The 24,523-nt window shown below is 36.9% G+C and overlaps 1 protein-coding gene across 6 annotated transcripts in view; it reads right to left on the reverse strand.

The window, feature by feature from the left end:
- LOC132698394 (serine/threonine-protein kinase Genghis Khan) overlaps positions 1 to 24,523 on the reverse strand; it is a 43,371-nt gene that overhangs the window by 14,071 nt on the left and 4,777 nt on the right. For 4 of the 6 annotated variants that reach the window (XM_060664425.1, XM_060664421.1, XM_060664422.1 and 1 more), the window contains exons 6-23: positions 24,416 to 24,470; positions 22,503 to 22,708; positions 19,726 to 19,934; positions 19,365 to 19,654; positions 18,403 to 18,617; positions 18,074 to 18,352; positions 17,720 to 17,833; positions 17,495 to 17,644; positions 16,094 to 16,304; positions 14,118 to 14,292; positions 13,940 to 14,043; positions 12,855 to 12,899; positions 10,267 to 10,475; positions 8,707 to 8,908; positions 7,601 to 7,693; positions 7,006 to 7,547; positions 4,983 to 5,337; positions 1,499 to 1,687 (exon numbers count right to left, since the gene is read on the reverse strand). In XM_060664425.1, the coding sequence (XP_060520408.1) occupies positions 1,499 to 1,687; positions 4,983 to 5,337; positions 7,006 to 7,547; positions 7,601 to 7,693; positions 8,707 to 8,908; positions 10,267 to 10,475; positions 12,855 to 12,899; positions 13,940 to 14,043; positions 14,118 to 14,292; positions 16,094 to 16,304; positions 17,495 to 17,644; positions 17,720 to 17,833; positions 18,074 to 18,352; positions 18,403 to 18,617; positions 19,365 to 19,654; positions 19,726 to 19,934; positions 22,503 to 22,708; positions 24,416 to 24,470 (3,643 nt within the window). The remainder of the gene's footprint in view (positions 1 to 1,498; positions 1,688 to 4,982; positions 5,338 to 7,005; positions 7,548 to 7,600; positions 7,694 to 8,706; positions 8,909 to 10,266; positions 10,476 to 12,854; positions 12,900 to 13,939; positions 14,044 to 14,117; positions 14,293 to 16,093; positions 16,305 to 17,494; positions 17,645 to 17,719; positions 17,834 to 18,073; positions 18,353 to 18,402; positions 18,618 to 19,364; positions 19,655 to 19,725; positions 19,935 to 22,502; positions 22,709 to 24,415; positions 24,471 to 24,523) is intronic. The other 2 variants (XM_060664428.1, XM_060664427.1) reach the window with 2 other exon arrangements.

Here is a 24,523-nt window from a genome sequence, read left to right on the forward strand (position 1 = left end):
TTATTTGTCATACCCAGTCGGCGCTACTTTTCATTCGATTTCAGTAAAAAAATTGCAGATTTTAAAAATATGAAAAGTTGGCTTTCGAAAAAAGAAAAACAGTTTAATCAACGTAGTTCTTCTCTGATGAAAGCAACTTTTCTTCCTATTCAAAAGTTTTTTTTTTGGTGTCCTACTACTCCAAAGCTACGTAGATCTTATGTGAAGTTCTTTTCAAAAGTAACCTCAAAATGCAAACGTACCAAATTCGTACCGTGAAATATGGAGGAGGCAAAATTATGATCTGGGGATGTTTTCCTCGATCTGGAACCGGTCCCATCGTTCAATACAAAGAGTTATTTGAAAATGCATTTCTATAGGACAATGTTCTGAAACACTCGTCCAAGTTAGTGGAAGAGTGGCTTAGAGAGTACTTGAATGGACATCCCAATTGCCAGATCTGAGCCTAATTGAACATATTTGGGATATATGTTAAATATCTACAGGATGTCTTTGGTAATTAACAAAGAAAGTTTTACAATTTTTTAAAAGCTGCCAATTGTAATATATAAAAATATTTGTCATACAAATATTACCTCTTACTGATATTATTCTATTATCTTCGCGCTAATTACAATTAATTAACATTAACATTAATAAAATCCGAAATTACCGTGCGTTCAGTTTATCTTGATAATATTGGCTGTAACTTTTTAGTTTTTAGAGATATCAAAATTTTTAACTTGCACAACATTGCTGCCATGTAATCAGCGCTGATATATGTAGGGGTAAATCTTCTATATATGGTTCTATTTGGAGCTCATATGCCCATCTATGACACCAAAGCATACATTGCGATTGATTGCGTTTTTATTTGGTTTATTTTGTCTAATACAACCCTTTCTTGTAGTGAACGAACTTTCATCAGTCCATAAAATATTTTTCAAAAAAATATTATTCTCCTTATGCCTATTTAAAAAAATCCAAAGAAAACTGCATCCCCTTTGACATTGTTCTTCACTTAGTTTTTGGGCTTTAAGAAATTGAAATGCGTTATATTGATAATCTTTCAAAACGGAGTGGATTGATTCCCGAGAAAAAAACCTGTCTCTTCATATATTCCGGTAATAAGGAAACTGGATGTGCTTCATGGAATTCTAATATGTTCGAATTATTTTCTTCATTTAAAACATTATCATTCCGGTATACCTTTTTAGCATTTAATACGTTACCGTTTTCTGCAAATTTCCTTCCAAGTCTTGTGGTTGCACTTTTATTATTCAAAAAGTATACTAGAGGCCTATCACTCCTTGCACGGATACTAACTTCGCAAATTTCTATAAACTGTGTTATGTCATTGTAATCGGAATAAGATATTCTATTAAACACATACATAATACACATTTTGTTTTTTTTTGTCTACCTCGATATCTCTAAAAACAAAAAAGTTACAACCGATTAAAATGCTAAAATGCTACGTCTCCCGTGACGTCATTGATCCCCTCCGAACTTTACTCACTTATCGCGGTCGGCACCGCCGGATACATGATCTCCCTATCTCTGGATTTCCGGCCGTGCTTGTCGACGTAGGCGGCCAACGTGCCGAACACCAGCAGGTACTCGCGTCTAGGTAATTCTATCACCCTCAGCGCCTCCACCGCGCTGCACGTGATGGTCGCGTACAATGGGTTCTCCGCGTGGAGCAGCGCTAAACGAGGACCATTAATTTTGAGACCATTTTAATGAGACGTACAACTGAGTCGTCAGCGTAAGCTTTATAAAAGGCAATACAATATTGTCTGCAAAAAAACTTCTCGACTTCTACTGCTACGAACGCTTTTTTTTTAGAAGCTTTTGCACATTCCATTTATGAACAGGCTTCAACATTGACAACAAACGATTAGAAAAAACAATAAAAAACAAAAATAAGAAATTAATTGTGCAAAAAATAATAAATATTTTATATAATATATAATTAATTATATTATATAATAATTAATATAATTATAATAAAAAATTTACACGCTTCTTTTGTAGCAAAATAGCCTCCTTTCCCTACGCTAAAAAGGACATATTTTTATATTGTTTATATGGAAACAGCCACTTTATAGCAAAAACTCATGGACACATGAATATTTTGTAGGTTTTTTGAAGAAAAACATTTTTTTTTTGCCTGAAACCATTTTTAACATTAATACGATTAAGACAACATACCGAAAGATACAGATCGTTATAGTAAAACATGTAAAAGAAATAATAATACGTCCATGTCCCATTCTTGACCGAACGGTAATATGGAAGCATTGATAGCGTGAGATTGTCAAAAAATTACTTTTTAATTAAAATTAATCGTAATAATATCAAATCAATATCGAACTATGTTAACTGAGTCTGTGAGAAGATTTGTTATAAACGTCAAAAGGACCAGAGCGGTCGGTACATTTGAACTACTCCGTAGGTCTGGCATATGCTTCCATATATTGCTTAATATACGTAATACACTAACCTCCGTTTATAACGTACATGGGGTATAACGTACTACCGGTTATTACGTACACATTTTACTGGTAGGGCTAAAATAGTCTTCATTATTCATCGAATATTATGTACCATATATAACTTCTACTAGGGTTATATATTCGGGAAAAAAATTCTGGTGAAGCAGGAGATGTTATCAATCAAGCTGCCCTGAACTGGTTAGAGGATAAGTGGCCCAGTGGTGCACAAAAATACAGCTCTGCGGATATTTTCAATGGTGACGAGAGTGGGCTATTTACAAGATGACTCCAGATCGTACCCTTAAATTTAGATGAGAAGTGTTTGGGTGGGAAGCAGTCGAACTTGAGGTACACCGTTTAGGTTTGTGCCAATATGACAGGAAGCGAAAAATGTAAACTTTTTGTTATTGGTAAATATGAACGACTGACATACATGAAAAATGTGAAAAATCTACCTGTCATCAAACCAGCGAGCGTGAATGACTTTAGCAATTTTTTATAATTATTTAAAGGATTGGGATGAAAAACTAAAACGTCAGAATAGAAAAATATTGCTTCAGGTTGCCAATTGTGCAGCTCAGCCAAAAAATCGAAACTAATATGCATGTCAAGGCGTTTCTGAGCTACAGGGTGATTCTTAAAAATGTGCGTTTCTAAAAACCCTCTATAACTTTTTTATTTGTAAAGATAGAGATTTTTATTAAAAACATTTTTGGTTTAGTTCACGAAATATGACACCAAGTTACATTTTTTAAATGGAATATCCCAATTTAAAAAAAAAAGTTTTTTAATAAATTTCCTGTCAAACGATGTGCCATATAATATATATATGCCATTATTAATAACTATCATGGTAGGCTGTACTTAACTCTGACCTATGCAGTTTTACAATTGCCATGATACGCAAGCCCAAGTGTCAAAGTGGCGTTTTCATCAAGCTATAAAAATGTTTGAAAACTTTGAAAAGTACGTACGTACGTACGTGATTTGGACGGATGAGGCAACGATTTCCAGTGATGGAATATTCAATAGATATGACTGCTATTACTGAAAACAGCAAAATCCCCATATTATGGTGGAACAAGCGAATCAGAAGGTTCAGTTTTAAGGGATGGGTAGGCATCTACAGAGGACAAATTATAGGGTTTTATATTTTTAATGGAAATTTAAATGCCGAAAGATACCAGCAAATTCTAGAAGAGCAGGTAATTCCGTTTATCGACAATTTGCCACTTCAGCAAAATAATTAGCTATACTTTCAACATGACGGTGCACGAGACATTACTAAACTGGATAGGAAATAAAGGTCCTATATATTGGCCCCCCCAGGTCTCCAGACCTGATTCCTTGCGACTACTCCTTTTGGTGGGGGAGAATCAAATACCTTGTATTTCGAAATCGCCCAACTGCTAGAAGGGAATTGGAAGAGGCACTTCGTACAGGCAGTGCGGTAGAACTTCTTAATGCAGAAAATAGCGTCAAGACGAGATGCACGATATGTTTACAAGAAAACGGGCGTCAAGTTGAGCATTTGTTTTAAAATTAAAAAAACTTGTTAAATGTAGATTTTAAGGGTTACATAGTTTAATTACTAAAAATTTTAAATAAAAAAATTGTTTTTAATAATTTTATTTCCGTTTATTATTTTAGGGTTGGTAATTATTGTAAACTAGACGTTAAAGTGGTAGGTTGCCGTGTCCCCTCGTGTCGTAGCTAACTTGATTTTGTATGAAAAAAAGAACGATAAAATTTTCTCTACACATTTAGGGCGCGCACAGCTTCTACTATATTAAATATTGCAAATATCTTTTAATCTATTTAATAAAAATAGGTGTATGGCACATCGTTCGCCAGGGTATCCCGTATATATATTGGGGGTATCCCATTTAATGTGATGTGATATCTCGGAAACTAAAGGCTCTAAGACAAAAGGGGTAAAATAAAAATGTTTTTCCCAAAACTCTATTCTTACGATCAAAGAAGTTTAAATCGCACTTTTTTGAGAATCACCCTGTAGCTCAAAAACGCCTTTACATATCACGATGTGGTCTTCAGTTTTTGACTTCTCTCGAAAATCGAGCACGTAGTTTTGCTCTAACTATGCTGCAAATGCTTAAAGCCATAGAGGCTCCTCGAATTTGAACCACCCTGTACATACCTACATAATTATTTTTGTGTTTTTTTTTTATGGAATACTCATTTTCTGGTCCTAAGAGGGTACTTTACAATCGGAGTTCATTGTATCTACAAATAGAGGTATAGGAGAGGTATATAAAGGTATATGGATCTGTAACTAAAAAGTAATATAAATGTTTAAGCACCATTGTTTTTCCAAATAAATTAAATGAGAATCGCGATTCTCAGTTAGCGCTACTAAAGTTAAGCACAAAGTACTTGTCCCGAGTAGTTTGGAACACAGCGCCGCCCCTAGCGGTCGTTTCAAAAAGCTTACATTAGGCGGATTTATTGAATTGGACAAGTCAATCCAATTGAAGTGGTACTCACAAGTGAACTGCTCGCCCCCTTGTAAACTGTAAACGGTGAAACACGAGGGTGATCCGACGCAGAGCCGGCCATCGGACAACAACTGGAGCGACTGGACATTAACTGGCACATTGATCTCGTGCACCCGTTGATGCCTAGTTCTGGTCCGTGTTATCTCGTAAATTATGATGGCCGAAAAGTTCTGTTTCCTGATGGAGATGCAAAGGCAAAAGGTGAGCGGGGCCCTAAGCACGGGCCCCACCGCCAGAACGGAGCAGCCTTTGCTTTCGGTGACCTTTATCCATTCCGTATCGTCACCGTCCAGGGCCCTTATGGGAACCAGTCTCACTTGCCTCTGTTTCCCGCTCACCACCACCTGAAAGGAACAACAACATTTCTGAGCTTACACATTTCCCTTTAATCTTGCGCGTCTGAACTGGAAGCCCGTAGCTCCAACAGTTCGAAAGTTTAATAAAAAAAAAAAATCGTCGTTACAGAAAACAGAGGAAATATTTTTAGGCCACGAAGTTGGATTTTTTCCCTTTTTCTGGCCGGTCTCGGACCAAAGTTACGAGAACTTCGACGTGATATATAAAAAACAAACGTAGGGTTAGTAACCAAGTTTTTATTGAAAGTGACGTACAAAACAAAACACTAGTAATTTTCTGACATATAAGCCTACATCATATATTTTTTTACATGGAACACCCTGTATATTACATATGTGTTTAATAAAATATCTTATTCCGATGACACACTTTATATTTTAGTACGCTGGTTTTTTACAAATCTACAAAAATAGAAAAATTTTATATAATTTCAGAGTGCCCGGAGTGTACAAAAACACTAAAAATAACAAGCCACACTAAAGCAAAAAATCTTTAACTATTCTAAATACTGCTGTATGTGACCACCATTTTCCTAAAAACATCGCTCATATTCCATATTAAGAAAATTTTTAAGTTACAAAACATTACTGCCATATAATCAACGCTGATATATTTAATGGCAAATCTTCTATATATTGTTCTATTTGATGCTCTAAGAGTTGCAAATATCGGACCCATCTATGACACTACATACACATACGATTAATGAAAGACCACTAACGCGTATTTTTCTACTACAACAATTTCTTGTAATGAACGAACTTTCATCAGTCCAGAAAATGTTTTTCAAAAAATTATTATTCTCATTATATCTATTTAAAAAATCCAAACAAAAGTGCATACTCCTTTGACATTGTTCTTCACTTAGTTTTTGAATTTTACGAAATTTAAATGAATTGTATTTGTATTCTTTCAAAACTGAGTGGATTGATCACCGAGAAATACCTGTCTCTTCTTAAACTCTAGTAATAGAGGAAACTGGATGTGCTTCATAGAATCCTCATATTTGTGCCTTAATTTCTTCATTTAAAACATTATAATTCCGGCATACCTTTTTAGTATTTAATACGTTACCGTTTTCTGCAAATTTCTTTTCAAGTCTTGCGGTTGCACTTTTATTATTCAAAAAGTATACTTGAAGCATATCACTCCTTGCACGGATGCTAACTTCGCGAAAAATCATTTTAACAATAATGACTTTGACAATAATTCAACCATCAACGTTTGTGCGCTAATATGTCAAACACAAACAAATTTTTATTTGTCCGTCAGGGCACTCTTTGGAATTATATAAAAATTTCCCATTTTTTCGGATTTCCCAAAAGCTAATGGGCGTTACATCATTGTAATCTGGATAGGATATTCTATTAAACACATATATACACGGTGCTCCATTAAAAATTATATGATGTAGGTTTATATGTCAAAAAAATGACGGTGTTTTGTTTTATACGTCACTTGGAAAAGAACTTGGCTACTAACTCTACATTCTGCCTTATGTTTATCTTGAAATCTCTAAAAACAAAAAAGTTACAGCTGATGAAAATATCAAGATAAATTGAACGCACGGTACTCTCAATATTCGTTACAGAGAACAGAGGAAATATTTTTAAGCTCCAACGTGATACGGTTAGTCAGAATGAGCACCCACTCACCAGTAAATGTTCCTCGCTGATATACTCGATCTGGAACATCTTCTTTCCGTCGCCGATCCTGGCTATCTCAGTTCTGTCGAGATCGATGCAATAGAGTCCCTCTTCGGTGCCCAGCACGATCCTGTCGGGATCGATGATCACCGCGCTGAGCGTGTTCTTGAGCAAGGCGAGCGAGTTGTCGATGAGCTCGCGCGCCAAAAGCACCACGGTGTTCGGTAAATTGTTCCGTTTCATGATCCGATGGAGTTCCGCCAGCGCCACCACCCATTTGTTCTTCTCCGCTTCGCTGTCGGCCAACATCAGGGTGGAGTTACGTGGTCCCGGCGGTTCCATCAGCGACGTCGATATCTTGAATATGCAGGGAATGTCTTTCTTGTTCGCGTGGATGACGTCGGAATCCTTGACGCTGCTGACGCTGAACTGCGGATCGCGCATATCTAACACCTGAGCTACGTGAACGCTGGGTAAGGCATTGCGGTCGGCTGATATGTCATACAGGAACAACTTGAAGTCGCATACCACCACGAACTGACGCACCCATCCTGCACATAGTTCAACGAATGAGCAAACTCGTAGGAGGTAACCCTCAGCTTACCCTTTTTGACTCCGCCCAGTTTCGGAACTTTCACGTAACCCTCGTAGGCGGTACCGATGCCCCTGGTAGGATCGATGCCTAGAGGTCGTTTCGCTAATAATAATAACAATAATAATAATAATAGTAAATAGTAGACTGTATCCACGATTTAGAAGTGCAAAGAAAAAATCATTCAGGCTGAAGTGGCAGGCAGTAAAATGCTAAGAAAGCCAAAATTTGAAGATTATTGCAGTGGTTCCAACAGCAACGTCTTAAATATGTACCACTCTCTGGACCTATCGCAAAACTAAAAGCAGAAAAGTTTGACATGGTATAAATTATGGACAGATAAGTGGCGAAGCCGGTAATGTCGACAGAAACGTCACCAACGATTGCCTGGAGAAGACGTGGCCAAAACTAGTAGAAAACTACCCTGCTGGCGATATTTTTAATGCTGACGAAATCGGTATTTTTTACAAAATGACGCCAGATAAAACACTTAAATTTCGAAGCGAAAAGTGTGTGGGTGGAAAACTTACTAAAGAACGTATAACAATGTTAGTAGCAGCCAATATGAGTGGAAGAGAAAAAAGAAAGCTAGTCGTGATAGTCGTGATATACACCTTAGGACTTTTTTTTTGGGATTTGAAAACAAATGTCGCATGACTTGAATTTTCCCAAAAGGGAATACCATAGAGTAATCTAGAATAGATGTGGTAGAAATTTGTCATGCACTTTCCAGTCAAAAAGGGTTTCGTCGAGCTCTAGTACTAAAAATTTAGCGTGCTTTTTTTTTATGTTTGCTAGAACTCTTTACTGACGCGGAGACCCATGATTTCTTGTTGGGACATTGAGAACGGGTTTGTAAAGGAAAATGTTTGTTAAAGTATCAAAGGACGTAAAAAACGTCAGATTTTTTATCAATATCACCGAAACTGTATTTGGTAATACTTCCGCTATTGTATTATTGCAGTACTTTGTAAATATTAAATAAAAAACAACCATTCTGGTTTCTTGTTGGAACTTTTATGTTATTGTGAAGATTATAAGATTGCATTCAATCAGAAAAAAAAACTAAACATCGACACGTGAGTGGCCTTGGTTAGATGGGCGATGGGATGACTTACTTTGGTCGGGCGGCACGGGACACACCGGTGGCACGTGCGGGCAGCAAGCGGTGTGACAAGTGAACCCACATATCTCGCACACCATACCCTGACGCATGAGGCCCACCATGAGGGAGGTGCAGTGACTACATTTCGTTGGACTAGAGAAAGTGCGCACCAAGAACTGGTGGGCCTTGTGTTTCATTGGCGACTGGGACTCGTGCTGCGAGAGAAAGCTTCTGTACTAAGGCGCATGGTCATATTGTCAACTTTTGACTTCAATTTCTTTTTTTTTTTTTTTAAGAAAAAAAATGCTGTTTGAGAGACAATTTAATATTTAATAGTTTAAAGTTTAATAGTTTTTTGTTTATTACTAAAAACAAATAGGGTTATTGACAATTAGCAACTCAACACTTATTTTTTAATAATGGGTATGACTGGATTAGGTAGAGATCTAATCAAGTTCACTATTGTTTCTTGTGGAATGTTAAGTCACTCTTCCTCTACTGCAACAATAAGCTCTGGGATCGAGGTTGAAGTACGAATTCTTCGTTTTAGCTGGTCCCATAAATGTTCTATCGAATTGAGGTCGGGAATACACGCTGGCCACTCCACAAATCGAAAACCGACTTCTGTAATGTTATCTTACACGATTTTTGCGGCGTGCGGCTAGCATTGTCATGCATAAAAATTAATTCTTCTACAATGTAGTCGACATATGGTACCACGTGATCTAATAAAATATCATCGATGTACCTAGCACCTGTTAAACGTCCTACTCTTTGATCAGGATGAACATGGTCCGTTTGTGCGTCCAACCATCTCCATAGGTCTTCATTGCAGCATTCAGCAAATTGCTCTCCTCGTCTTCGGTACACTTTTTTTCATCAGTCACTACAAAAAAGCCATATTCTGGTCTCATCTGAGAACAGAATCCGTGCAAAGCGTAGGCGATCTTGTCGATTAGCTGCAGTAAGTTTTGGACCAATTGCAGCTGTTTTTGGGTTGTTTTCTTCTCACTGTCGACTAAGTAATAGCTACTCTTCGAACTTCATAGAGCTGTTTTGCACTTGAATCTCATTAAGGTGACGATTTCTTATTATTGTTTACACAATAAAGCCGTTGTAATTCGGCTTCTGCCTGTTCCAATGCGGCTAGTCTCCCCATACCGTGGGCATACTCTTCGAACTGCTGCGCGTGTCATGTCCAGCATCAATTAAACGCTAACCAAATGGTTAAAATCGAATAATGTACAAATTCCAGTTGCAAAGACGATCAATCGAAGTCTATAACAAGTTTCATTTCCTTAATCACAGTTACGCATATAAGAGATCAGCACTCTTGACAAATTTAAACTCATACTAAAGCTTATTAAATTGTATTCCAAACAACATGTTTATTTTTTGGGTCAGATGAATAGTTTCTAGAAAAAAAATATACTAAATTCAAGTTACTAGAGTTATACAGGCCCTCATCGTGAATAAGTTAAATCTCTTCAGGCTGTTTAGAAAGAAAATGGTGGCAGGACCCGCTGTATGGGCGTGGTTTCTAAGCGCGGAGGGAGGACTAAACGCTCCTTACCACGCTAAGTTCCGAAAGGTTGCTCTTCGAGCTGACTATGCTGGGCGCTCTGTTGTCTTCGATGTCGCCGTCCTCCGACTCCATCGATCCGCTCTGGTAGAGCAGAGACTGAGACGGCACGTTGTCGTACATGTTCTGCCCGGAATTGGAGTTGGTCTCCTTCAGGAACTGTTCGAGGTAGGACATCTGGGATGACGGCCGTTCGAGAACTACGAGCAACGCAGAAACACTTGTGGTTTTCGTCGACTCCCGATTTTTTTTTTTTTTTGAGTGAATGAGGTGAATGTATTACGGATGCATTTCGAAAATGACGCAACACTACAGGATACGTAGATTAACACAAATCTCGGACACAATTTACTGTCAATTGAGAAAACGGAGTCAGTCGTTAGGGCTCGTTCTTTAGTATGGAAAAGCGAGTGGACCGGTTTGTTTGCTTTATTCACTGTGTAAAAACCGAAACCCGTAAAAAATACTAAAAAACTTCAATTCAGTTGTACTTTTAAAATATTTATAGAGAAAGTTTGTAATTTCGTGGATAAATAACCACTTCCTTATTTTAAACCCTGTATAGGCATTAAGACAACTTTATTATTAATGATGAACGGAAAAGTTTTATCAATTGATTCAATTTCCAGGAATTATCAATTTTATCAGAAACATTTTAACAAAATACAGTGAAATATCCCAATGGGGAAACTCTGTATAACGTAAAACTCTGTATTACGAACAAAATTTGTTGTCGACTGTATCCACGATTTGCAAGTGCAAAGAAAAAAATCATTCAGGCTAAAGCGGCAGGCAGTTCTAGTAAAAAATTAAGAAGGCCAAAATTTGAAGATTTGGATCCGTTCCAACAGCAACGTCTTAAAAATGTACCACTCTCTGGACCTATCGTAAAACTAAAAGCAGAAAAGTTTGCTGAACAGCTTGGCATTATCGATTTCAAGGCTTCGGAAGGATGGTTGGGGAAGTTCAAACAGAGACATGGTATAAATTATGGACAGATAAGTGGCGAAGCCCGTGATGTTGACAGAAACGTCACTAACGATTGCCTAGAGAAGACGTGGCCAAAACTAGCAGAAAAGTTCCCTACTGACGACATTTTTAATACTGACGAAACTGGTATTTTGTACAAAATGACACCAGATAAAACCCTTCAATTTCTAGGCGAAAAGTGTGTGGGGGAAAACTCTCTAAAGAACGTATAACAGTGTTAGTAGCTGCCAATATGAGTGGGAGAGAAAAAAGAAAGCTAGTCGTAATTGGAAAATCAAGTAACCCACAATGTTTTAAGAACATCAAGCATTTGCCTGTCACTTACAAGGCAAACAAGTCTGCATGAATGATATCACAAATTTTTGAAGAGGAGATACGGAAATGCGATGCAGAATTAAAGGGGAGGAAAATATTACTTCTCTTAGATAACTGCCCTGCACATCCCCATATTCCAAATCTAGACAAATTTTATATTAATATACGAGATGCAGTCAAGTTTATTATTAAAGCTTGGAAAGGGGTGACCGCAGAAACAATTCAACATTCCTATCATCATGCAGGACTTATTACCGAAACAGAATTCGAACAGGACTTGGAAGATAATCAGCCACTAAGCGAGTGGATAAAGCAGTTTCAAACAACAATTACGTTTACAAGTGAGGAGTTGCAAGATTTTATGGTGACAGAGGGAGCCATATTAAAACAAGCAAGAAAGGGTGAGGAAGAGCACCAAGAGGAAGAAGAAGATGAGGAAGTTGATCTAGGACCACCGCCAACAATTCAACACACCCTATATTCAGTTAAGCTGCTAGAGCAATTTTTTATGTACCATGGGGAATGACCCCCTCGAAGAAATGGTGAAAATACCAACAAAATTCAAAAGAAAATGACCGATTATTTGAAACATTAAATGTAGTTCTTAAATATTTATATAAAATGTTCCTAAGTCGATGTTAAAATATATAAAATAATTAAATATTACAGAACACATTATTGTTATTTTTCAAGTGCGTATAACTCTTTATAACAAAAAAAAACAAGTCCCTTCAATTTCGCTATATAGAGTTTGGACTGTTTATTCAGATGACCAAAAATCTTCGATGTCAAACGAACAGAATAATATAAACTCATAAAAAATATCATTTTTGTATATTTTTTCTTATTATTTATTTATTTATTTATTTTTTGCTATATTTAATGACTTTTTTTGAAAATTTTTGTTTACAAGTGAGCTGGATACTTCTGAGGTTCTGACGTAAGAACACAATGCTGTACACCGAGTCCACCCGCTTGATGTTACCCCCAAATCGCTCAATAAAATATCGTCTTCCACTATTTTATGTTAATTTATTTATTAATTATTAATTTATTAATTAGAATAGAATAAAACTGACAATACGGAATTAGCTGCCAAAAAAAAACGTACTGACAAGTAACAAATACAATATATTAGCACTCCAAGCTTTTTAATTGATTAACAAAAGGGGATGATGCTCAACCAAAAAGCGCCAAACTCAAAGTAGCGAAAAAGTACAGTTACTATTGGTCAGGCGGAAGCTACATTAAAAAAAGTGAGCAAAAAAACTAACCCTTGGGAGCGTGACGTTGGATGAATGCGGACAATCCTACCGTGGCTGCATGAAATTTTACCAAATTTCGAGTTTTACGAGGAGAGAAACAAAACGTGGTGGATATTTCAAATTGTTTATTATAGTTTCAATCAAACTTAACAGACGAAAATCAACAGAACGGAAAAAAATCGAAAACAAATAAAAACTAACGTGTGTCTTGTATGTGCGGTATGTTTAAGCAAATAAGCAAATCCGCAATTATCGAAAGAAAAAAATTATTGATTCGCTTTTCTCCTATATTCGACGACGCAATATAAAAATCAAAATATTTCCTAAGACTCCTTCCTGGTTATCGCACGGAAAAACAAAAAAGTAATCGGTATTTTTTATTTTCCCTATACGCTATTTTCAGTCATATAGCCTCATGTAGATCAACATAATGCCCCAGAAGCATGATGTCACTCCAATAACCAGTGGCAGTTGCTTCAACCACGAACCAACTGTATAATATATACAAAAATCAATTACTAGAGTCTGCCTCAGAGTGCTAATATACACTGATACTGATACGTCCGAATTGATCGATAACGGGTCTAGCGAGCGGAAAGGTTGAAACAGAATTTAATTATATTATTAAAGTTTATAGATTGAAAAGATCACATCGCTAAAAAAAAAAGTTAAAAACAGAATACGAAGAAATCAGAGTGTGTCTACAAAGAAAATATCGCAAAAAAAAGGAAACGTGTTTAGACGAAACACAACACAAACTAAACCATCTGAAATCACTTTAAGTAAACCCAAAGTCCTCTAAAATTTTAAAGCTAACGTTATCAATCGATAACGGGTCATTTGAACTACTACCGTTTCGCCCCATTCCCTATTAATCGTCCTGATTATTAACTGGGTTGTTTGACCTACTTTTCGTGGTCGCGCCTAAACCCTTCGAAATCAACCCATGTTTCAATTATTTTGCATCACATACGAACCTCAGCATCAGTGTCACAATTTAGTCTCAAATTTGTAATGTTTAGTGTTCATGTGTAAATAAATTTAAAAAGAAAGTCGTAAAATACGAAAACTGAAATTAAAAAAACTGTACTTACATCCTTCCGAATCCAGCCTGTTCTGGAGGTCTTTCATTTGTTTTTCTTTTCGTTTTAAATCTATAACTAAGGCTTCGTTTCGTTGTCTGTATTCGCGAAGTTCCCTGTTAAAACGAATCGACCGCTTTAGATGATTCTGTCCGCTTTCCACGAAATCGCTCGAAGACGAGTCACTTACTTTTGGGCGGCCAGAAGCGCTTCCCTGGTCTTACTCAGGTCTTCGCTGATCGCTTGTTTGGCTTGAATCTCGCTCTGCAGGGAGCTCTGCAAATTAAGCAGCTCCATTTTGTCCAGTTTCTGGGACCGCCGGTTTCTCCAGTTTTTGTCGGGCCCGCCCACCGCGTTCGAGACACCTAAAACCCAACACAATTTTAAAATGACTTAAATCGATCCTAGATGTTGATTGATACGAATTAAAAGCTGTAAAATTGCATATTTTTTTTGTTTAAAATTATTTCGTATCCGTATAAAGTAAACATAGAACTGACTATAATTATTTACACCTTCACTTAGTTATCCCAAAATTAGGTGCAAATATTTTTGACTTTTTTTAAAGAGAACATAACCATAACTGGACAGACTCTGCCAGTAAAATGCGCTATATTAGTGACGATATAGCATCAGCCATTTTTGTTGGTAACTGTCAACGTTAATCCAAACAATTACCATTATTATTTGTAGGTTATGTTTTGAATTGACGTCGATTAGGAAAATGCATTATATTTACTTAAATACTAACGTATGTTAATAGTAATGTTATATGGTATACGTATTGGTTAAATGTGTAGGAGAAAGTCGAGTAAAACGAGGTCTTTTCGTTGAAAGGTCACGGACCTAAGCAAACTCTTAAAAAAAAATGTCTGAGTATTAAAAATGGTCACTCAGCTATGTCTAGAAAATATCAATATACTAATTGGTTACTATTTTATGTACTATTCCAAAATTTTTATTATATTACCGGTGCAAACATCTGCCATTTTCAAACAGAGACGCGTTTCAAATAATAAAATAAGAGAAACCTGGGAATCGCACATCTAGTAGAGTTAATAAGTAGTTTTAAGGTGGTTCGAAAGTGCATTAAACGTGCGATAGTAAGCCATAAAAGTTTTCAAATGAGAGAGATAACCAAAACTAACCAAAAGTGAGGCGAGAACAATTCACTAGGGTTTAGTCAATGGTTCCAATCATAAAAGGTAGCGGAGGAGTTAGCCATCATAGGAGAAAACCATCTCCTGCCATACATAGAAAATGCAGGAGTCGAGAGGCAATGTCTGTTTGAAAAAAAAAGTCCTTAACAAGGCACAATTGACTTTCGCCAGGATTCTCAATATTTTGGCAATTATGGGTGATTCATATTTGCATTGACATTTGCAATATATTTATAAAAGTATTACAATTAAATTAGAACAAAAAATGTTCAGATTTTCACAGTTTTTATTGATAATTTAAATCTATACCACCAGAGAAATCTTTTACTCAGAGGACGTTTATGTATGAAATTTTCTAAACTGTCCATGAAAATTTCTGCAAATAGTGGCCTAAGTGGGTTTCCCCACATAAAATTGACCATTAAATTCAAAATAATTATGCCTATTATAAATATGTATAAAAATCAAATAAATAAAAATAGAATATCGTACATAAACATCATCTCAGTAAAGGATTTCTCTGGTGGTAAGATATGTAGATAATGTTTTTGCTTGTTTCCATATTAACTCCATACATAACCGTATGCCACCATATACCACATATAAAAGGTAGCCCTCGTATATATATATAAGTATCGGAATATTGTCATATTTTGTATTTGATAAAGGCACGGTTTTGCCGAAACAACTGTCATAAATCATAAAAAAATGTGAAAATCTGAACATCTTTTGTTCTAAAAGCCACAACAGTCCAAACTATGAATGACTTAGGCGGCCTCCTTTAGTTGGAAATCTAAATTTGAAACTTCGACAGCTGCCAACAAAAATGGCCTTCGTTTATGTGTGCGACGCACTAGACCGCAGGACCTTTGGTCTGCTCAGGTCCGGATCAAGCTGCGCATACCTATGGTTCTATCTCCACGCGCAGCGTGGACAGATAGTGACTGCGCACTGCCCACGGCGATAAACGGAGAACATCCCCCACCCCACCCCGAGGTCCACTTACCCGCGTGCTTGAGATACTCCAGTTCTTCGGTCATTTTGGTAGCCAACGCTTGCAAGTATGCTCGGGCGTCCTTTTCATCGCTCACCCATTGGATAATTTCCGAAAGCTGGGACTCCCATTGACCCAACGCGTCCTGTTTGCTCCTCAGTGTATCGTATTCGGATTCAAGATTCGCGCGCTCCGTTTGCAGTCGAGTCATCGATTCCGTCAACTGGCAAAAAGGGATTTCCACTCTCAGCGATTTCAATTTGTCTCAAAATTGTTCCGCGAAATAAAAAAAATAAAAGACCCCTAGAAAGTTCATCCCAAAACAAATGAGAATAACTGTTATCGCTCAATTATTTCAAACAAGGCCTGATATACAGGAGCAGGTGCTTATAAAACTTGTGAGCAAAGTACAATTTGACTTTTAAATCTTATCCCACTATAATGGCAATTCTGTCTCATTAACTTTGACGTATGAAAAACACGATTTATTGACCTTTTTTTTGTATGATCGTAAAATCTTAAAATTATTTGAGTTACCACTTCTAATAATACAGAACTTACTGCATTTTCAATTGTCTAACTCTTTTTTCTAAACCAACAGTGAAAGAAAATGTAATATTTATAAAAACAAATGATTCATTTGTACCTATAGCACTCACTAAATTGGAAGCTACCTCTGTTTCTTTGGCAGATTCATCGGCTATGATAAACCAATTTGAGGTAGATTGCAAAAAAAGTTTCAGGTACTGTTGAGGCTGCGGTTTTAAAAAAAATATATGTCATGGCTTCAAAATCCTAAAAAATACTATCCGAAAACTTCTGTAGGTGTTAACCATTTTTAGACATATGTTTACAGATCAAAAGACACAATTTTTCCTTTGGGAAATATTGAAAAAAAATGCTAATTTACGAATTGTATATTGCGCAAATTGCCACTGTCTGAATGCAACATGTATTGTTGAGTTATTAACTGTATAATTAATAATAATTAATATTTATTCAATTCAAATAGATCCATGGTATAGGTGTAAAATTATAAGATTTCTGAAGAACCGGTTTAATTATAAAGGAAACTGCTCGCTTTATTTAAAATAACATAACTCCATCCACGTTCTCAATTGATAAAACTCTTTGCGATTTTTGCCAATATTTTTTATATTCCGCAATTTAAATAAAAAAAATAAAATAAAATAACACGTTTTTCGGGGCTCCCCTTATGACAATGCAATCTTCTTTTCCGGCAACTTACAAAGAAATTTAACTAATAAAAATATATCCGTTTATTTCTCTCTTAATTAGTTGACACATTAACACGCTCCTTATACTAGAATGGGCGATTTGACCTACCACCCGCTAGCGCCAAATTGAAAAAGGAACAAAACAACAAAACCAAAGAATAAAAAAAAAACTCACAAAATCTACAGTTTCGTTAAGCTTTTTATTTTCATCGGCTAGGATTTGTTTGTCTCGTTCGTGACGACGGTTTAATTCCGCAAAAGTCTGCTCGGTATCCGCGATCACCTCCAATTTTGACTTTTCCCACTTTTCTTTTAGTGTCTGTACCTGGGTTGTCGAAAAAAAAAACAAAAAGAAAAACAAAAAAAATGCAAAAGAACTATGAGAAAAGGTCGAGAATACCTCTCTTTCCAAAAGGTCCCTATGAGATTCCGCCTCTTGGAGTTGTTCCCTCAGAGAGGCCAGCTCCATATTGTATCTAGCTTGTTGCTGTGCCAAACCCTCATTATACTGAACCTGACGAGGTAAATGTTTCGGTTACTTAAATTACTTCGGGACATTTGAACTACAATTAGTATTACAGTAGTCCCTGAGTTTCTTTGAAAAATTGACATTTGAACTACTATTTACAAATCTTCTGGCTTCAGCGCTTAACCGACACTGACACATTATCAATTAAGCTCCGAAGAAGACAACAGTAAATGGTAAATAGTATTCGGAAAAATTGATATTCGCACTACTGATTCCCGCACGAACCTCTAATTTTTCCAGTTCGGCCTTGAGCCTCAAAGAGTCCTGCTGGTCCCTGGGACTCTGGTGCTCGTTTCTCACCCGTAACCTGTCCGATTCCGCCTGCATTTGTCGACAATACTCCTCGGACCTTTCGCGGAGCTTCCTCTCTTTACTGGCCTCCGCCTGCGCCTCCTCCACCCTAGACTCCAACTCCCGACGCAACTTCTCCGCCCGTCTGATGTCGTTCCGCAACGAGTCCACCTTCTGCATCACCATCTCCAACTCTTCCTCCTTGTCCCTAACCTGCCCCCACGACTTAAAAGACGAACCAAAACACGTTCAATCTAAACTACCTGCCGCGAGATTTTCTGCTTCTGGGCCCGCAGCTCCGCCAACTTGTCGCTGACCTCCGTGTACTCGGCCATGGCCAATTTTTTCTGCGCCAGCGCGTCCTTCAACTCCTTATCCTGAAATTTCAACTTGTCCTGCAGATCCTGCTTGTCCTTGTTTGCCTCCTCTTTCTCTTGCTTCAGCGTTTTCACCAAACGTTCCAGCTCCTTGATTTTCCCTGCGACATATACGCCTATTATGTCTGGTGCCAGCAGTAACAGAAATTATGAGCAGATAAATTGAACATTCTTCACAGTCATTAGAAATTTGCAGGCTACAAAGTGATAAACAATTTTAACTATCTTGGTCCATCAATTACCAACAGTGGCAACGAAACTCCGTTCAGCTGATAATCTAATCTTTCCCCATTAAAGACCGAATGGAGGCGTTTCATATATAAACTAATATAAACTAACTAAACTAAATAGTAAACTAATACTAATTATAGTTTTATTTTTACTCGTTTCTTAGAAAAGCACGGGTCTTAAATATATTGATTAATTAGGTATTGTTATATGAAAACTTCACGATATGGAGAGCATTATCCTCGTATATCGGGCAAGTGAATAAAAGGTGGCAAATTGGTTTAAATTGATTAGTATTAAATACGGAGATAATCTCATGAAGTATAGAAGAATTTAAAAAAAAATGGTGTTGTGCGATGATACTTAAAATTTCGATAGACAGATGGCACTTTAAATGGCTGAGTGGTAGCTTAGAGGGTGCAAAACTTGAGGAAAAATTTGTGTAGTGTGAACTAATTGCAATGTTGAGATCTGGATTGCTCTGGCGTCGGTTTTGTAAGTAGTATTACAGCAGCCTTTTCTTTGAAAAAAAAAAGTCGTCCTTTTGATATATGATATATACCATAACCCAACTCTCGAAACACGCACGTGTGTATGAAAATACAAAATGGACGACCTACCGGTCTCGGTGCCGTCGAGAGAATCGATGTGGAGATCTTTCGAGTGGCCGCCCGTCTCCATGTTCCTCAGTTGCATTTCCAACTCGCAGTTCCTCTTCGTCAACATATTGATTTCGTCTTGGAGCTTGCGGGTGCCATCCGGCGGCGATCTCAAGCGGTCGATCTCTTTCTCGGGCGGCTGCTGAGACGCGTTCAGCGCCAAAGACATGATATCGTTCCGCTGGTTCCGCTTTTCGGTGTCGCTCGTCACCGATATCGACGAACGAAGGTTACTCAGGTCGCAAAGGTAGCTGAAATTAAAAAAAAAAATAGCGAAACGGTGACACCGTTGTCCGGCCGGGTTTCGCTCGCATCGCAATACCTTCCCTGCGTAAAGGTGAACCCGATAAACGGTAAATGCAAGCCCGTAAAGGCATTGTTGGCAGTGGGCGGCAGAGCGTCCGATAATCTGATGTCCGCGTCGTCGACGTCGAAGTTGGACGTGTCCGTCGGACTGGACACTTCGGGGATGTACGGCGCGTTGCTGTCCCTTATACCCTCCCAGTCGACACCCTCGAACCACTGGTGGTTCTGTAATTAGAATAAATATTTAAATAATAATAATAAACAATTAAATAGGGCAGCAGAATTCAACGAAATATATGAGAAAACAAAGACCACTAAATACGAATACTTTATTAATGTTGCGGGAAGCGCAGTCTGACACCTCTCTAAGCGGCAATAGGTAACAACCACATTTCCCTCGACCTCTGGTGATGCGGATTTTTCTTTATAAATAATAGATTTTCTAAGATAAATGACGGCGATATAAAAATTTCCAAGTCTTGAAAGGCATTTTTACAGTCACCCCGATAACCAAGTCGCATGCGAATTGCTTTTCGTTGTAATCTGAACAAACGGTGCCCGCCAGCAGCATGGTCCTATATTAAAGTCGCATATAGGAGGTATGAAGTGCGAAATATGCAGGCCTTAACACACCAGGAAAGACATTTTCGGTCAATCGTCGAAGCAAATACAAATTTGGTTATATAATTAATGACCTGCGCTATGCCGATGTCAAAGTGGATCCTTGAATATAAACATCTCGAAAACTAAACATATGCTCATCAGTGGGCAGCTAGCAAAGAAATCAAGTATATATATTAACAACGAATCCACAATCAAGATATAAAATGCCGAATCCAACAAGTAAGACAAGCATTTACTAAGTTCAAAATCAGTCTCTTTCGTTTATGATCCGTTATAGAATGGTGCAGTGTTATGTATGGTCGACATTACTTTATGGCATGGAAACCATGGGGTCGTGTGAGCGCCTCTGACGAGACTAACTCATGATGATTCGTTGAGGTCACAACTTCAAAAATAATTCACAAAACTAAAGCTGACACCTGTAGAATGTCAGCTGAAAGTGTGAGAAATATTTTGCGCAACCATTTGAGCAATGAAAAGCTGAGTGCCGCGTTCGCTAACGCTCGATTCGAACAAACAATTTTATTGCTTCGATTCATAACTGTTGATGAGAAATAAGGAACCATCAAAACAGTGAGTTGCAAAAGCGAACCAACCCCAAAGAAGGCTAAAACAATTTTATCGGCAAACAAGGTCGTGGCTACTGTTTATTCGGACACAAAAAGGGCTATCATTGGCAAATACTACGAGTTATTGTAATGTTTGAAGTACGAGGTGCACCTGATTTGGCGATGAAAAAAAATTTGTTTCGTCACGATAACGCACTGGCGCATCCGCCAATTGTTGTCAAATTAAAAAAAAAGTGAACTCGCTACTCTCCAGACTTAGCCACCAGTGATATTCGTTGCATATTCGCAATTGTGACACTCAAACTACGATACAGTTATGTATCATCAACAAAAAACGGAGCTGAGCACTGTACAACCACACCGGCCAGATCCGCCACATAAATCAAAAATAATAAGGTATACAATAATAATACTGAGCCTAGCGGCACTCTCAATAACATATCTCGAGATGACGAGACCTGCAGAAAATTTAACGTTCTTTCATCAAATCCAATAAAAAGACATTTATGACTAACAGTATCGAAAGCCTTTGCGACATCCAGTAGAACCAAAGCTGTGGTCCGTAGACTTGTCACTTGCTCTCAATATTTCGTCACACGAGTGCGATAGGGAAGTTACAGTGCTATGCCCTTTCCTGAATTGGAAGTAACTCATTCACAGTTATCTGTTTGTATACCACTTTCTCCAGAATTTTGGACAAAATCGGTAATAAGTTTCTTGTAATCTTGGGAATTGGTACAACCAATATACCTCTTTCCACGACGCTGATAAATATAAGATTTCAAGGCAACAACTCACCAAATGACAAACAGCTTTACCACTTCCAATGTGATCGCACCAGATTTTACTTCTGACACGACTGTCTTAAATAACTAATAGAATATATAAATAAAAAATCATAGTAATTATGAGACTTTTACTGTCCACTGTTCTGTGAACTGTGACCACGGAACGGTCTGTTTGAGTCTAAGAACCTGAACCTGAAGCTACTAAGATATCTTAATTGGCGGTTATTACGAGGGCAATACAGATAAATTGACTTTTTGTATAATACGATTTTATACCATACACGCTGCATAGTTTATGAGAAATATGTTGTCTCCGCCTGATACCACAAATAATCTTAACAATATTAAAGATTAATTTTTTGACTTAAATAGTACCTTATTTATATTGTTTAAGTGTGGATTAAATCTCAAAGAGCTGGCAAGTGTCAATCCAAGGTTTCTAACTTGTGGGACGGGACATACTTTCGTTATCAATTTTTATGAGTATTTTTTTTTACTTTCCTTTGTTCCAAAGATCATTGTATTAGCTTTTTTGGAATATATTGCGAGAGAATGGTTATTTGACCGATTAACAATACTAACCATGTCTTCGTTGCTCATATCCATGGCCAATATATAGTTCAAAGCAAAATATGATCATAATCTTTGAAACTTTGGGTTCTTCCTGACCAAAAACTGTGAACAAGATCCAATGATGAGCTAGGTAAGCCTAGGGATTTTAGAATTACTATTAGAAGGTTATTAGTAGGTTGGCCGTATCAAAAGCTTTTGCAAAGTCTAATAACGCATCCCTTCAATTATCCGCAACTAACCTTGAAATCTTCCACGCCGTTTTGTCCCAATCGAAATTCTTGACCGCAAATGAGCCTCTTTATCAAATCCTTCGCGGAGTCGGACACGTCGACGTCCATCGTGAAATCGAAGCAATTCTTGTGGTTCATAATTTTGCCGTAAGTTTCGACCAGACTTTCCGCATAGAACGGTGTTTCCCCGAATAACATCTCGTACATGCACACGCCTGAGTACGAAACAAATAAGTTCAAACAAAATCCCGCCAATCGGTGAGTAAGCCACTAGAGATACATTTGAACTCCCTGACGCCCATGTTTACAAAAGGCTGGTTCGATGCGGCAGTTAAGTTTGAAAAATCGCTTACACCGAGAGAAGTTTGCCTATTTTTTATGATTTGCGTCACATTCAGCTATTTTCTCATTAAATCCGAAATTTGTTCTGTGTGCTGCTGTTAAAATATTTTACTAATTATATTTAAACGTGACTGTGTAGATAAACGAGCAGTACACTCGAACTACTCTTCGTTCTGTTTATTTATTAAACTGTTGGATTTTGTTGTGAAAGTTTCTTTGAAAAATTAAAAGCTTATTAGTGGTTTTTAAGTAGAGAAATCAACCAACAAAAAATCCCTTTACTTAATACAAATACTAACGAAAGCAACTACCATGTACGGGGTTATCTTTAACTTTGAAAGATAAAAAAAGTATAAATAAAAAAAATTTGAAGATTTTTGCTCTATTGTCCTATGCAAATGTCAGAAAAAACAAACGAAGATCGGAAGCTGTCAAAATGACAGGAACATCATTTTTTTAAATGGGATACCCTATATATTATTAACTTAAATCATAGATCTTTTTTTCTTGATTTCAAAAACATATAAGTTCATTGACATTTTATTTAGCCGTTTTTGAGATATTTCAATTTAAAAATAATTATCATTCGTTTTCTGGACAAGAGTCATATTGTTTAAAAAGTCTGCCTCGATAGAAACCATATGAAGAATGTTCTACTCTATAATAAAATTATATAATTTAAACAATCGAAATATCAGTAATTACTGGTAAACATTTTCCACATAACCTCCATTGTTTTCTATACATCGGACAATATTTCCTTTCAATTTCCTATTAATACACGACGTGATAAAATCATAAAATATAAGTTTTTCTCTTATCACCTGTCCACTTTCAGGCCTATTATAATAAAATTTATTTTTTAAGTATTGCCACAAAAAAATCCAAATTCATTATTTAGATAATCGGTAACCGGTTGGACATTATGCCAAATTAAATTTAAACAATTCCTAAAGGCACATTTTCTAACAAGTGCGCTATTTCTGTTGCAAGGACATTTAAATATCGTTGACCATTCAAGGATCCTTCGTATATTTATTTTTAAAGTGGCTTAAGTCCAATTTAAACGAAACAGAAAGAAAACATATTTTAGAAATGTTTTGGAACTTTAAAAAGCAAAATATATTGCTATATGAAGCGACCGGACGCAATGTATTGGTTAAATTGTAAAACAGGCAAAGTTGCTTTTTGTAAAAAATTCATTACTTTTCAAATTCCCGAAATTTGAAACCCATAATCCCAACAGAAAATATCTTCATCATGAACTGACTACAAAAAAAAATGGAACTGAGGTGGGTTTTACTTGATGAAAATCCATTTATCAAAATAAATAAGAACTAAAAGTTCAGATTTTCACGAAATTATATATTTTGACATGACAACACCGGGTCTTTATCAAATTTTACATTTGCATTGCATCCGCAAACTTTTTTTATTTACACTTGTTTTCTATCTTTTAAAATTAACCCACACGGTGGGTGTCAAAATATAGTAAATAACCCAGCACTTGAGCTGTTTGATAATAAGTAAAATGACGGTCTGCGACCTTAAAATTACTTAAAAAACCCTGAGCTACAAACCTAAGGACCACCAATCGCATTCGGGTCCGTATCTCCCCTGACCATCTTCCATTGCCTAGAATTGCGAAGAAACGATGAAAATGTAGAGTCGGCGTTAGGTTAAGACTC

This window comes from Cylas formicarius, unplaced genomic scaffold, assembly GCF_029955315.1.
Source record: "Cylas formicarius isolate icCylForm1 unplaced genomic scaffold, icCylForm1.1 PGA_scaffold_2__14_contigs__length_35257938, whole genome shotgun sequence".
Taxonomy (NCBI): domain Eukaryota; kingdom Metazoa; phylum Arthropoda; class Insecta; order Coleoptera; family Brentidae; genus Cylas; species Cylas formicarius.